General features: G+C 45.3%; 1 protein-coding gene across 1 annotated transcript in view; it reads left to right on the top strand.

Moving 5' to 3' along the window:
* Positions 1 to 11989: 11989 nt before the first annotated feature.
* The window catches only part of LEUTX (leucine twenty homeobox), a 5254-nt gene continuing 3330 nt past the window's right edge, over positions 11990 to 13913 (top strand). Inside the window, exon 1 of the mRNA XM_035023568.1 lies at positions 11990 to 11996. Coding sequence (XP_034879459.1) covers positions 11990 to 11996 — 7 coding nt within the window. The remainder of the gene's footprint in view (positions 11997 to 13913) is intronic.

Here is a 13913-nt window from a genome sequence, read left to right as displayed (position 1 = left end):
CCAGGCAGCTCTTTAACCACCCTGGAGCCCGCGCCCAAGCTGTGGACCAAATGAAAACAATAAAACTTTTTGCAGGGGGAAAAAAATGCCGCCTGTATTATATACCAGAATAGTCTAGATTCAGGGGCTTTTGTTGGGGGAGGGGGAGGGTGTTCTTTATTATTTTCCATTCATTCATTTGTCTGTCTTCCTCACAACAATCCTCTTAACTACTAAAGCTTTCTAATCACAGCCCCTTCTTTAAAATTTCTTTGGCCACTCTTGGGCATTTTTTCCCCCTAAATCTTACCTGTGCAGTATAACATATGCAGAAAAGTATATGAAATATACAGCTGGATGATTTATCAGAAAGCGAACATCCATGTAACTACCACTGGAAATTGAATTTCCAGTATTCCTGAACCCTTCCCCCTGCTTCACTGTCCTTTCCCTCCTACCCAGAGGTAACTACTATCCTGGTATTTATGGTAATTGTTTCCCCGCTTTGCTTTTTGTTTTACTACCTAGGGGTGCATTCCTGTATTTTAGTTTTGCTTATTTTTTTTAACTTTATATACTCTTGGATATAACGTGTCTTTCACACAACAGTATTTTTATGAGATTCACCCGTTTTTCATTTTTTCATGGTTATGAATAGTTCATTTTCTTAAAAAATTTATAAAAAGTTTTTAAAGATTTTATTTATTTGAAAGAGAGAGAGCGAGCGAGAGAGAGAGAGCAGGAGCAGTGGGGAGGAGCAGAGGGAGAGGGAGAAGCAGGCTTCCCGCTGAGCAGGGAGCCCGACTAGGGGCTCGATCCCAGGATCATGACCTGAGCTAAAGGCAGACACTTAACCGACCGAGTCACCCAGGCGCCCCTTTTTAAAAAATATTTAAGTAAACTCAGCCCAATGTGGGGCTCTAACTCAGGACGTGGAGATTAAGAGTCACATGCTTCACCCACCCAGCCAGCCAGCCACCCCAATGGTTCATTTTCTTAATAGTGTCATTTTTTTTTTTTTTTAAGATTTATTAGAGAGAGGGAGAGTGCAAGTGAGCTGGGGGGGGAGGGGCAGAGGGAGAGGGAGAGAGAGAATCCTGGAGCAGACTCCATGCTCAGCACGGAGCCTGATGGGGCTCCATCCAAGGACCCAGAGATTGTGACCCCAGCCGAAACCAAGAGCGCCACCCAGGGGCCCCCCTGTACAAGCGATTTCTAATAAACATCATCTGTTTTCTTTCTCTCGCATTCACTGTTCATTTCCATGACGCTGAGACTCAAGAACCTGGTCTTGGGGGTCTAGTAACACTCTCATCAAGAAGTAGGGTTCTTTTTCTCCACCCCTTGAACCTGAGCTGACCTTACCACTTGGCTCTGACCAATGGGATGTGGCAGAAAGGATGGTGTGTCAGTTTTGAGACTGGAACTCGCGAGGCATTTCATGCTTCTACTGTCTCTCAGACTCCTGTTGGCACCGGGAGAACAACCCTGCACCAGCTTGTTGGAGGGCAGAAGACAATATGGAGCTGAGGAAAGTGGCTTCAGACAAGGCACCCAAGATCAGTCTGTCTCGGGGCGCCTGGGTGGCTCAGTCGTTAAGCGTCTGCCTTCAGCTCAGGTCATGATCCCGGGGTCCTGGGATCGAGCCCCGCATCGGGCTCCCAGCTCCACGGGAAGCCTGCTTCTCCCTCTCCCACTCCCCCTGCTGGTGTTCCCTCTCTCGCTGTGTCTCTCTCTGTCAAATAAATAAATAAAATCTTAAAAAAAAAAAAAAAAGATCAGTCTGTCTCCAGCGGACCTCCCAGCCGACCCTTAGGCTCAAAGGCTAAATAAATGTTTCCTGTGTTCTGCCACAGTGTTTGACGAAGCTTGTCATGTAACTGCTCCAGAAACTGGTACCAGGAGTCCCAAGTAACAAAAGAGTGACCTATGTGGAAAAAGTAGTGAAGACATTGTTATCAAACCAGGAAAAACGATGACCCATGTTATGATATATTGAAGTCACCGGTAAACTGTTGCCTGTGGTTACTCAGCAGATGGAAAATATTTATTTATTTTAGAGAGAGAGCACACAAGAAGGGGGGGCCAGGAGAGGGAGAGAATCTCAAGCAGGCTCTGACTCCCTGCTAAGTGCACAGGACCTGATGTGGGGCTCGATCCTACGACGCTGAGATCATGACCTAAGCCCAAATCCAGAGTCGGCCGCTTAACCAACTGAGCCACCCAGGTGCCCCTTTATTTATTTATTTATTTATTTATTTATTTATTTATTTATTTATTTATTTATTTATTTTAATTTTAAAAAGATTTATTAGAGAGAGAGGGAAAGGGGGAGAGGGAGAGAGAATCCCAAGGGGACTCCACACAACCTCGAAGTATCTTCCCATATTCGTTAGTTACTGTGGTGGTTTTCATATATGAAGACAAAGTCTTTGACATTTTCCCCTCCAGGAACAGAGGACGGACAAGTATGCTGGGGACTCGTGCAAAACTAAATGCTATGGTCAAGGGTTTGATCTTTACCTGAGAGCAATGGGAAACCATTGATGTGTGACAAGGGAGTGTGACATGCTTCCATATGCATCTGGAAGGATACATCTTGCTACATCTTGGAGAATGGGGTGTGAGGGGCAGGGCCCTGAGTCTTGGCAACCACAGCTGTGCGACTGGGAGATGTTGATAAGTGGGCCTAGGGTTTGACAGAGATAGGAAAGTGGCCATGCCTGAGGGACATTTAGGAAGAAAACCTGACTTGCATGGACGGAAGGGGATTGGTTCTCTGACTTGTTTGCCATGGACGGGCGATGTTGCTAGTCACTAAGATGGGGAACACTGGAGGATGTTAGTTTGGGAAAAAGACATCAGGATTTTGATTTGGGAGATACAATGATCCTTTGAGATAGTCAAGATGAGATCAGAAAGCAAGATACACGAGCCTCCAGCTCAGGGGAGAAGCTGATGACAATACTGTTGTGATTAAGACAGGCAAATTTTAGACTGGAATTGGCTGGATTCAAATCCTGATTCTGCTACTTGATTAGCCCAGGGGTAGAAACCGGTTACTCAAAACGTCTGTCCTGCATCACAGGGTTTCTGTGAAGATTGGAGGAGATAATATACCAAGGCACCTTAGCACCGTGCTTTAAAACACTGTAAATACCCAATGAATGTTACTTCTTGCCATAGAACTACAGGCAAATCTAAAGCTTGAAATGGTGTTATCTTTGTCTAGAGTGGATTAGCTTCTCACGCAGTGAGAATGGTGGGGGACACATTCTTTTAATCCAAATAGTGTCTGAGCTGATCAGATTTAGTCCTTGATGGCTTTGAGAGTTGATTGGTGCACTTCTTCCCCTAGGGTGCATCCCTCTCGGGGCCCCAACTTCAGTCGGAGGTGTTAACCAGATCCCCTCCCCTTGGCAGGCACTAGGCTCCCATCTTTGTACCTTCCACAAGACCCATAGCCGTTCTGCTCTGTCCTGCTAAAGAATAAGTGACTAGTATACACTCCACATTTAAATCTCCCCAGTTGTCCAAAAACATGTCCTTTATAGCAGTTTTTTTAAATTTTATTTATTTATTTGAGAGAGGGAGAGAGCGCACAAGCAGGGGGAACGGCAAAGCAGAGGGAGAAGCAGACTCCCCACTGAGTGGGGAGCCCGATGTGGGGCTCGATCCCAGGACCCTGGGATCATGACCTGAACCGAAGGCAGCCACTGAACCACTGAGCCACCCAGGCGCCCCACCTTTTAGCAGTTTTAAAAATCCAGAATCCAATCAAGTGCCCTGCATTCCATGGGGTTGCTCTGTCTCTTGAGTCTCTTTTAATCCAGAACATTCTCCCTGCATTTTGTGAAGTTTCCAGGACAGCTGTCATATAAAAGCCTCCAAGCACAGGAATAAGCTTGGTGTGTCTCGGGAAGTGAAAGGAGACCAGTATATCATGCTTTTTCTGCACCCTATTATCGCCTCTCAGGCTCCCCTTTACTGCAGCCTTTACTGAGGTGACCAGGGCCACACAGTTTCCCTGCTAGTTTCATCTTCATGCAGGTGCATGCTGACAGCGCCTTTCCTCAGCACTGTTCTTTGCTTACCCCTGGGCTGCTTTGACCCTTGGCCCCACACCCCTGCAGAAGCCCTCTCAGCACCCATGTCACTTGCAAACCCACACTGCAGGGAAATTAATGCCAAGAGCACAAGGCACAAGCAGGGGCGAGGGGGAGAACAACTGGGGATGAGAGCAGATGAATAAATACTTCCTTTTATCTCCTAGGCAGGGAGTATGAAGAAACACTGCACCATGTAGAAGGAAGGGTGGAAACCAAGCTGATGCCAGAAGAATCCTAAAAGACAGCTGGACCCTTATAATTATGGGAAACTGAAGCTGGATCTCTCATTGGTCTGGTCACAATAAAGACCTATCGCTAATGGTGAAAACCTATGACATAGTATCATGCTACTAAGCCGTCTTCTTCTTTAGAGAGGGAAGAGAGAGAGAGAGAGAGAGAGAGAGAAGAGGAGGCAAGGGAGAGAGAGAGTCTCAAGCAGGCTCCACACCCAGCACAAAGCCTGACATGGGGCTCGATCTCACAACCCTCAGATCATGACCTGAGCCAAAATCAAGAGTCGGATGCTTCACTGATTGAGCCACCGAGGCACCTCACAATGTCCTAAATTTAAGACTTTTTAAAACAAAACTACCATTAAAACTTAAGGTTGGTAACATTTATAATAGATATAGAGTTGGCCTAAGGCTTCATAGTTCATCCAAGAAGTCACCAAGAGGTCTCAGTATCTATGAAAAGATGACCCTGGGATTGCTAGGAACAGTGGTTCTCAAAGTGTGGGTCCCAGACCGACAGCATAAGTACACTTGGGAACTTCTTAAAATGCATATTTATGGATCCCAGCCCATACCTACTGAATTAAACTCTGGAGGTGGGACCCAGCTGTGTTTTTACAAGCCCTCCAGGTGGTTCTCATGCACACTAAAGTTTAAGAACCACTGGCTATAAAAGATCTTTCATCGGGATGCCTGGGTGGCTCAGTGGGGAGCATGCTTCTCCCTCTCCCATTCCCCCTGCTTGTCCTTGTGCTTGTGCTCTCTGTCAAATAAATAAACGAAATCTTAAAAAAAAAAGATCTTGTATCATCTGGTTTTTTAAAAAAAAGAAACCTACAAACTCTCAAGAGATGAGAAGACAAGCCACAGACTAGGAGAAAATGTAGCATACATACCTGTTTTTTTTTTTTTTTAAGATTTTATTTATGGGGCGCCTGGGTGGCTCAGATGGTTAAGCGTCTGCCTTCGGCTTAGGTCATGATCTCAGGGTCCTAAGATCGAGCCCCGCATCGGGCTCCTGCTTGGCGGGGAGCCTGCTTCTCCCTCTCCCTCTACTGTTTTCCCTGCTTGTGCTCTCTCGCGCTCTCTGTCAAATAAATAAATAAAATCTTAAAAAAAAGATTTTATTTATTTACTTGAGGGAGAGCAACAGAGAGAGAGCACAGAGGGAAAGGGAGAAGCAGACTCCCCAATGAGCAGAGAGCCCCATGTGGGGCTCAATCCGAGGACACTGGGATCATGACCTATGCCGAAGGTAGATGCTTAACCAACTGAGCCACCCAGGCACCCGAGCACACATATCCGTAAAAGAAATAAACAGCTCTTTTTAACAGTAAGAAGATGAACAACCTAATTTAAATATGGGCGAAAGGGGTGCCTGGGTGGCTCAGTTGGTTAAGCGTCTGCCTTCGGCTCAGGTCATGATCCCAGGGTCCTGAGATCAAGCCCCACATCGGGCTCCCTGCTCAGCAGGGATTCTGCTTCTCCCTCTCCCTCCTGCTCATGCTCTCTGTCTCACTATCTCTCTCTCTCAAATAAATAAATAAAATCTTAAAAAAATAAAAATGGGCAAAAGGCCTGAACAGACACCTCACCAAAGACATATAGATGGCAAATCAGCATAAGATGCTTCACACCATATGTCATTAGGGAATTGCAAATTAAAACAATGTAGGGCTCCTGGGTGGCTCAGTCAGTTAAGCATCTGCCTTTGGCTCATGATCCCAGGGTGCTGGGACTGAGCCCCACGTCGGGCTCCCTGCTCAGCGGGGAGTCACCTTCTCCCTCTCCCACTGCCCCCCTCCCTGCTTGTGCTCTCTCTCGCTATCCCTGTTGCTATCTCTGTGTCTCTCTCTCAAATACATAAATAAAATCTTTAAAAATAAATAAATAAGTGAAACAATGAGATACCACTTTATACCTAGTAGAATGGCCCAAATCTGGAACACTGAGAGTACCAAGTGCTGGTGAGGGTGAGAAGCAACAAGATCTCTCATTCATTGCTGGTGGGAATGCAAAATGGTACAGCTCCTTTGGAAGACAGTTTGGTGGTTTCTTACAAAATGAGACATACTTTTACAATATGCAGTTGTAGGGGGCACCTGGGTGGCTCAGTCATTGAGCGTCTGCCTTCGGCTCAGGTCATGATCCCAGGGTCCTGGGATCGAGCCCCGCATCGGGCTCCCTGCTCTGCGGGAAGCCTGCTTCTCCCTCTCCCACTCCCCCTGCTTGTGTTCCCTCTCTCGCTGTGTCTTTCTCTGTCAAGTAAATAAATAAAATCTTAAAAAAAAATTATACATCAAATGTTAAATGTATAGGGGCGCCTGGGTGGCTCAGTCGGTTAAGCGTCTGCCTTCGGCTCAGGTCATGATCCCAGGGTCCTGGGATCGAGCCCCGCATCGGGCTCCCTGCTCCACAGGAAGCCTGCTTCTCCCTCTCCCACTCCCCCTGCTTGTGTTCCCTCTCTCGCTGTGTCTCTCTCTGTCAGGTAAATAAATAAAATCTTAAAAAAAAAACAAACAAAACAATATGCAGTTGTACTCCTAAATATTTACCCAAAGGAATTGAAAATTTATGTCCACAGAAAAGCCTGCATGTGAATGTTTATGGAGGCTTTATTGATAACCGCCCAAACTTGGGCACAAATAAGATGTCTCTCAGCAGGTGAGTGGATAAATAAACTGTGGTCCACCCGGAATATTATTCAGCGCTAAAAAGAGATAAACTGTCAAGCCACAAGAAGACGTGGAAGACCCTTAAATGCATACGACTAAGTGAAAGAAGCCAATCTGCAAGGGCGTCCTACTGTATATGACATTCAGGAAATGGCAACATTATGGAGACAGTAAGACAATCAATTGTAAAGTCTAAAATTTTGTTGATAATAATGTAGCAATGTAAATTTCTCAGTTTGGGGAAATGTACTTGGGTGTGTAAGATGTTAACAGCAGAGGGATCTGGACAAAGTGTATATGGAAACGCTGCACTGTCTTCCCAACTTTTCTGTAAGTCTACAATTATTCCAAATGAAATGTTTATTCAAACAAATGGAAAACCACTACAAACTCTACCTGGAAATCTTAAGAGTCTAGGAGGCTACAGGAACCAGTTCAAAAAAGAGCACACAATTAGAAATAAGTTCAACAAGGTACATACATATGGTCTTTGGGGAAGGGTAATCCCCCAGTCTGGATCTTGGGAAAATCTCAGAAAATATGGAACATACGCTTACATATGTTCACCAAAATACACGTACAAGAATGTTTACAGCAGCGGGCGCCTGGGTAGCTCAGTTGGTTAAGCGACTGCCTTCGGCTTAGGTCATGATCCTGGAGTCCCGGGATCGAGTCCCGCATCCGGCTCCCTGCTCGGCAGGGAGTCTGCTTCTCCCTCTGACCCTCCCGACCCTCCCCCCTCTCATGCTCTCTCTCTCTCTCAGTCTCTCTCTCAAATAAATAAATAAAATCTTTAAAAAAAAAAAAAAGAATGTTTTCAGCGGCACTGTTTGTAATAGCCCCAACTGCCCAAATACCCATCGATATTAGGATGAATTTACAAACCAGTGCATTTACACAATGGAGTATGATAAGAAATGCAAACGGATGAATAAATTATTGATGGAAACAGTATGTGTAGCAAAAGAAGCTAGACACAAAAGAGCGCCATACTGTGTGATCCATTTTTTTTTTTAAGATTTTATTTATTTATTTGACAGAGAAAGACACAGCGAGAGAGGGAACACAAACAGGGAGTGGGAGAGGGAGAAGCAGGCTCCCCGCGGAGCAGAGAGCCCGATGCGGGACTCGATCCCGGGACTCCAGGATCATGACCTGAGCCGAAGGCAGTCGCTTAACCAACTGAGCCACCCAGGCGCCCCTGTGTGATCCATTTATATAAGGCTCAGAAACAGGCAGAACTACTCTGTGAGGTCATCAGTCGGAAGAAGAGTTACCATTAGATGGGCAGAGACTGGAAGGGGATAAAAGAGGCCTTTAGGGTGCTGGTCATATTCTGTTTCAAGATCTGGGTGCTGACTGTGTGTGTGTGAGAAATCACCAACTAATACACTAATCATTTGTATACTTTTCTACATGTATGTTAAATAAAAATAGAAAATAAAACTGTGGCTTATAAACTTATAAACATGCCTGAGACAGGCCAGTGGAAGTGTCTTGTGGTGCAAAGTACAACCTAAAGTGACAAACGATAGATAGATGATAGATAGATAGATAGAAAGATAGATGTAGCTAGCTAGTTTGGGCTTTTTGTTTTTAAAGATTTTATTTATTTATTTGACACAGAGAGAGAGATCACAAGTAGGCAGGCAGGCAGAGGGAGAGGGAGAAGCAGGCTCCCCGCTGAGCAGGGAGCCCAATGTGGTGCTCGATTCCAGGACCCTGGGATCATGACTGGAGCTGAAGGCAGATACCCAGCTGACTGAGCCACCCAGGTACCCCATAATTCACCAATTTAGAATTTACAATCCTGCAATAGACACTAAAAAGAGTGGACCCTTGAACAATGCAGGGGTTAGGGATGTCGACCCCCGGCATAGTTGAAAATCTGCGTATAGCTTTTGACTCTTCAAAAACATAACTACTAATAGCCTACTGTTGACTGAAAGTCTTACAGATAACCTAAATAGTTAATCGACATGTATTTTGTATGTTTTATGTATTATATACTGTATTTTTACAATAAAGTAAGCTAGGGGCACCTGGCTGGCTCAGTCGGTGGAGAGTGCGACTCTTGATTTCGGGGTTGTGGGTTTGAGCCCCACATTGGGTGTAGAGATTACTTAAAAATAAAATCTTAAAAAAAAAGAAAATTAAAAAAAGTAAGCTAGAGAAAAGAAAATGTGCTGAAGAAAATCAAAAGGAAAATACTGTGCTATAAAAAATAAATAGACTCGTACAGTTCAAACCCATGTTGCTCAAGGGTCAGCTGTAATCGAAAGTTCTATTTATGTTCAAACTCCTGCAGTAGCAAGGTCAACCACAGCCACACTTTTCTCCAGAAGGAGTCCAACATTTTTTCACGCCTCCTAAACCCTCGTAATGAGCAACTACCATGGACCGGGTCCACTGAGGATCCTCCCACTGAGGATCACTGGGGAGGGAAGGAGCCCTTCCTCCTGGGGAGAAGCATTATCAGAACCCACACAAATAAACCCAGGAAGGTTATAAAAAGTACAGGAATGCTGGCAGCATAAAACAGAGGTCCTGACCTGGTTCGGGGGGATCAGAGAAGGGTTTTATGAGAAGGTGGTGAACGGGGCCAGGAAAGCCGATGCTCAAAGTAGGTGGAACAGAAAGAGAACATCAAATCCTTTCCAGCCCCAGCTGAACCTGCCTATCAGGTGAATGCCTGGCACCTCTGGTAGCCCTCTCAAGTTGAAGTTACTTTGTCTCTCATTTCTCAAACGTCATGGGAAAAGAGTGGGCTGGGTGTCTTCTTCTCTCCAGGGGCCCCTTAAATGGTGTTCTACTTCCCTTGGAATAAAGTCCCAACTCCTTCAATGTGATCTGGTCTTGGTCTGTCTCTCCATCTTCATCTTCTCCCACTATCCCCCTTCCATAAAATACCTAGGCTACAGTGCCCCTCTGTCCACCCCTCAGATGTCAAAAGGTTTCTCGTGTCTCCAAGCCTTTGAGTTTGCTGTTCTGTTTGCTTAGAACACTCTTCCTTATCTTTCAGTAAAAAAGACACTTCATCAGAGCCGTCTTGCTTGGGGCACCAGTCTCATGCGGTTCCTCTCACCAGCGCTGTTGACAGCATTCATAATACCAGTACACATCACATTGGCTTGCTTGCTCATTTATTTTCTGCTTCCCTTCCTAGGGTGCCAGCACTTTCGAAGGCAGAGATAAGTTCTATTTTTCTAAATCTTGATTTCCCGTTCACCAGAACAAGATGTTGGCAGACCGATCACTCAAATTACTGTTAAGTGAGCAAGTTGAAGAAGAGACAGGATTTTTTTTTTTTTAAACATGAATGCCTGCAAAATCCTCTGCTATTTTGACTTTCATACTTTTCAAATACACCACCCTCTTCATCCTCATTCGCTTCGCAAGGAGACTCCAGGGTTTGATTCTAAAAGTTTTTTTTTTTAAGATATTATTTATTTATTTGAGAGAGAGTGAGACAGCGAGAGAGAGAAAGAGCATGAGCAGGGGGGAGGGGCAGAGGGAGAAGGAGAAGCAGACTCCCCGCTGAGTGGGGAGCCCGATGCAGGGCTCGATCCCAGGACCCTGGGACCATGACCTGAGCTGAAGACAGATGCCCAACCGACTGAACCACCCTGGCGCCCCTCGATTCTAAAATTTACATGGAAAATTCGAGGCCTGCCTTTACCCCTTTGAATAGATTTTTGGAGAGGTGTCTCTATAGTTGATCACTTCAAAAGTTTCCCTGAATTTTCTTCTTGTATGAGACACAGATAGGCCCTTCAATCGTTGCGGCCTTGGGCTACCCACCATGTTTCCAGAGCCAGTGTTCTTCGGCTCTTTCAAGACCTCTCCAAGCCAGGCTGATGTGGGGATGGGGGATGAGGGTGGAGTGGGGGGCAGCTGAGACCGGCCAAGGCCAGAGTCCCAACTCCAAGTCAGAAAAGCTGGGTCCACATCAGGTGTGGGGCGTCCAAGGCAGATGACCAGGAACTAGAGCCAACTCATTCACCCAGTTAGACCCCTCTTAGGAATAACCAGTCCTGGAGAAGAACATTATGGGGAGGAATAAGTAAGCGAGCAGATATGTCACCCGAGAAGGGGAGAAAATGCAGAACAGAGGGATGGGGAATGGGAAGCTGGGAGGCAAGAGGGAGGCGTGATTAAAAAAAAAAAAAAGGCAATTTATATGTTGAGTTCCTTTGCTCAGAACTCTCCTTGGGTTTTTGACGGTCCCAAATGCAAACTCCTTAACAGAATTTACAAGGATGTCTATGATTTAGGCTCTGCCAAGAGCTGCACCCTTGCCTGTTGCTGCCTCATTTGGGAACAGCTGGGTAGGGGGATGGTGAGAGGCTTTCCCGTGCTCCCCGTCCCCTCTCCCCCTGCTCTGCGGGTCTCACCAGGAGCTGACCATGCATACAGCCCATCCTTCGCCTTCTGGATTCGCTCGTCTTACCATTTTTACTCTTTTTTTTTTTTAAGATTTTATTTATTTATTCATGAGAGAGAGAGAGAGGCAGAGCAAGAAGCAGGCTCCCAAGGAGCAGGGAGCCCGATGTGGGACTCGATCCCAGGACCCTGAGATCATGACCTGAGCCGAAGGCAGACGCTTAACCATCTGAGCCACCCAGGCGCCCACCATTTTTACTCTTTACCATGTTTACTCTTTTGTCCTGAGTGCCAGTTTCGGACATTTTATCCATTTTTCTGTTTGCTTGACTTCCGTTTGTTTTCCTCCACCATTTGAGGTCAGAGATTAAGTCTGGGATCCCTGCTTCATCCCAGGACCCAGCATGGCACCAGGCACAGAATAGGTTCTTAATGTGCATGTATTGAATGGATTATTAGAGGGTGTGACGTTAGGGAGGGATTGGGCAGGGACCTGATTACATCAAAATTTTGCTTAAATGGGAGAACCCTAAACCCAACAGATACATAGACGAAATTCAGGAGCTCGGAAAACACAGCTGAAGGAATCACTGCATCTCAAGAGGTTAATATGGCAGGTAAGCTGGGGCAAAGTGTTTCGGACAAGCAGAGGTAAGTGGGTGGGACTTTGTTGGTAGGCTCTTGCCAACACCAAGTGGCCAGTTGGGAAACCAATAGGTTATACCAACAGGGAGCACTGGAAAACACTTTGTAACTGGACTCCACCATTACTGTGAGATTTTGTTTTTCCAAGTCCTTTTTTTTTTTTTTTAAGATTTTATTTATTTATTGAGAGAGAGAGAATGAGAGACAGAGAGCATGAGAGGGAGGAGGGTCAGAGGGAGAAGCAGACTCCCTGCCGAGCAGGGAGCCCGATGCGGGACTCGATCCCGGGACTCCAGGATCATGACCTGAGCCGAAGGCAGTCGCTTAACCAACTGAGCCACCCAGGCACCCCCAAGTCCTTTTTAACACTTGGTCCTGTCAGACTTTCAAATGTCAGCCGTTTGGTGGTGTTAAATAAGGAAATTCAACCGAGTAAATTGTTAAGATCCTACTGGCTGTGTTTGACGATTTGTGAACCAGGCAGCATCCAATCTAGCCAATAGAAAGGACCTCTGTGGAACTGTACTAAAAGAAAGACTTTTCTGGGCAGAAGGGAGTGGGGGGAGAAAGGAAGTTATACTAGACAAACAAGTGGATTGGTTATTGCAAGGTTGGTTTCCTGTGGGGGATGGCAGGGGTCTATCAGGTGATTCCCTAACTAGTAGAGATCAAGCAATTCCTGATTGGTTTAAGAGTCCATTCTTGGGAGAGCAGAAACTATGGTATATGACATCATCAGTATGGTGATGTGGGGATTAGCATGAGCCACTCCATTTTGGGCTCATTGTCTTGTTTCTAACAGTGAGTATAAAATAGTACTTGATATTTGATCCATTTTCCATTTCTTTATTACCTAGTGAAATTGAGACTCCTTGCACTATTTTTCTTTTTTTGAGAGAGAGAGAGAGAGAGAGTGCACTGGGAGGGGCAGAGAGAGAATCCTAAGCAGGCTCCACACTCAGCAGGAGCCTAACTCGCGGGGCTTAATTCTACGACCAACCCTGAGATCATGACCTGAGCAGAAGAGCAGAAATCAAGAGTCAGATGCTCAAGCAACTGAGCCACCCAGGCGCCCCTCCTTGCTCTATTTTAAAGTCCATTCTGCTTTTCTCTTGTGTGAATTCTCCACTTGTCCTTTTTTATTTTCTAGTATTTTTTTCTTGAGGCTTAGAACATTTTTGTTGTATTTTAGACACTAATAATTTCTCTTATTTGTTGCAAATATGTTCTCTCATCTGTGGTCTGTATTTTTCAATTACTTATGACTTCTATTGTCCAAATATTTTAAATATTGATGTTGTGATATTTATCAATATTTTCCTTTTATTATTTATTTTGAAAGCCTAGTTTAGAAGTGTCTTTCTTTCTTTCTTCTTCTTCTTTCTTTCTTTCAAGATTTTACTTATTTATTTGAGAGACACAGAGAAAGCACCCATGTGGGAGGGGCAGAAGGAAGAGGGGAAAGAATCCCAAGCAGGCTCCACACTGAGCATGGAGTCTGACACAGGGCTTGATCTCACGACCCTGAGATCATGACCTGAGCTGAAACCAAGAGTTGGGTGCTCAAATGACTGGGCCACCCAGGCACCCCTTTAAGACTTTATTTTTTAGGGGCGCCTGGGTGGCTCAGTCAGTTGAGCGGCTGCCTTCGGCTCAGGTCATGATCCTGGAGTACCAAGATCGAGTCCCGCATTGGGCTCTCTGCTCAGCAGGGGGTCTGCTTCTCCCTCTGACCCTCCCCTCTCTCATGCTCTCTGTCTCATTCTCTCTCTCAAATAAATAAATAAAATCTTAAAAAAAAGACTATTTTTTATTTTTATTATTTTAAAAAGATTCCTTTCTTTCTTTCTTTCTTTCTTTCTTTCTTTCTTTCTTTCTTTCTTTCTTTC

Source organism: Mirounga leonina, unplaced genomic scaffold, assembly GCF_011800145.1.
Source record: "Mirounga leonina isolate KUSES-001 unplaced genomic scaffold, KU_Mleo_1.0 Mir_177, whole genome shotgun sequence".
NCBI classification, from domain to species: domain Eukaryota; kingdom Metazoa; phylum Chordata; class Mammalia; order Carnivora; family Phocidae; genus Mirounga; species Mirounga leonina.
Note: the sequence above shows the minus strand (reverse complement) of the source record. Positions and strands in the feature narration are given on the sequence as shown.